The 1,051-nt window shown below is 32.4% G+C and overlaps 1 protein-coding gene across 1 annotated transcript in view; it reads left to right on the forward strand.

Annotated features, from left to right (window-relative positions):
* LOC119588687 (serine/arginine repetitive matrix protein 2-like) overlaps positions 1–1,051 on the forward strand; it is a gene marked incomplete in the record, with an annotated part of 176,340 nt that overhangs the window by 88,235 nt on the left and 87,054 nt on the right. The window contains 1 exon segment of the mRNA XM_037937322.1: positions 887–919. Coding sequence (XP_037793250.1) covers positions 887–919 — 33 coding nt within the window.

A 1,051-nucleotide genomic window follows, 5' to 3' on the forward strand; every position in this document is an offset into this window, starting at 1 on the left:
GTTTTGTTCTTCGTTGGAGGGTTAGTGTAAGGCAAAGACTAGCTTAAGTTTCCAGGTATATCTATAGAATTTCACAATGGGTTGAGTAATTATTAATCAAGTGGTGTTGGGAATAAAGTAGTTTGTACATAAATTTATTTTAAAAAAAAAACGAACATGCGTAGAGTTGATGCTTCCTAACACCGTAATTAGATTTCATAGGTAATTCTTTTTGTGACAGCTATTTGATCATACATCCGAAAGACAGCCAGTAATGCTTGTAGTTCATAGGTGGCATTTACACTCCGCAGACTTACATTTACATTTTTCCCACACGGCTCCAGTTTTCACACGGGGTCGCTAAACAATAACGCTAGTGAAGAAAAGTAAGATTAAAAAAATAAATAAATAAAATAAAAGGATAAATGCAGGTTTGGTTCAGGATTTTTAAATTCTGATGACTTAACTTGAAACTTTTATAGCTTACATGTTTTTTACGCAAATTTGTTAGAATTTAGATGGTTGTTTATATGCATTTTTATTGTTTAAAAGACATTCTTTTTTTTACTTTTTTGGATTCCAGGGCATTGTAAGAATGTGTTTTTTATTAATAACATAAAGAATATGTATTGTTCATTAGGATAAATATATTAATCCATTGCATTCTCCCACTGAGCTTTCAAGACAGGGTCTCAGTAACATCATAAAAATTTATATATTTGAATGACATTAAAATCCTTCTTGTATGAAACTGATATAATCAAGTTTAAACATTTGTACCAAAACTAAGGAAAGTGAGTTAGGAAATTAGTGCAAAGTACTAGGTAAGAATTCTGTTATTCTCTGGTTCTTCCTCTCATTCTGCAATCTTCATTCTGTTGTGTGTTTCTCTCCACGCACATGGCAGCCTAAGGAATACGTCTACAAGCAACAACTTGTGGTAAATACCCTCACACACTGTGTATACCTCTGCATGTACACGTATATTGACACTCACACATGTGTTCTTACATCACCACCTTGCATGCCTACTAACATTTTATTTTGTGTATTTATATACCTACATATAGTG

Source organism: Penaeus monodon, chromosome 24 (assembly GCF_015228065.2).
Source record: "Penaeus monodon isolate SGIC_2016 chromosome 24, NSTDA_Pmon_1, whole genome shotgun sequence".
Taxonomy (NCBI): Eukaryota; Metazoa; Arthropoda; class Malacostraca; order Decapoda; family Penaeidae; genus Penaeus; species Penaeus monodon.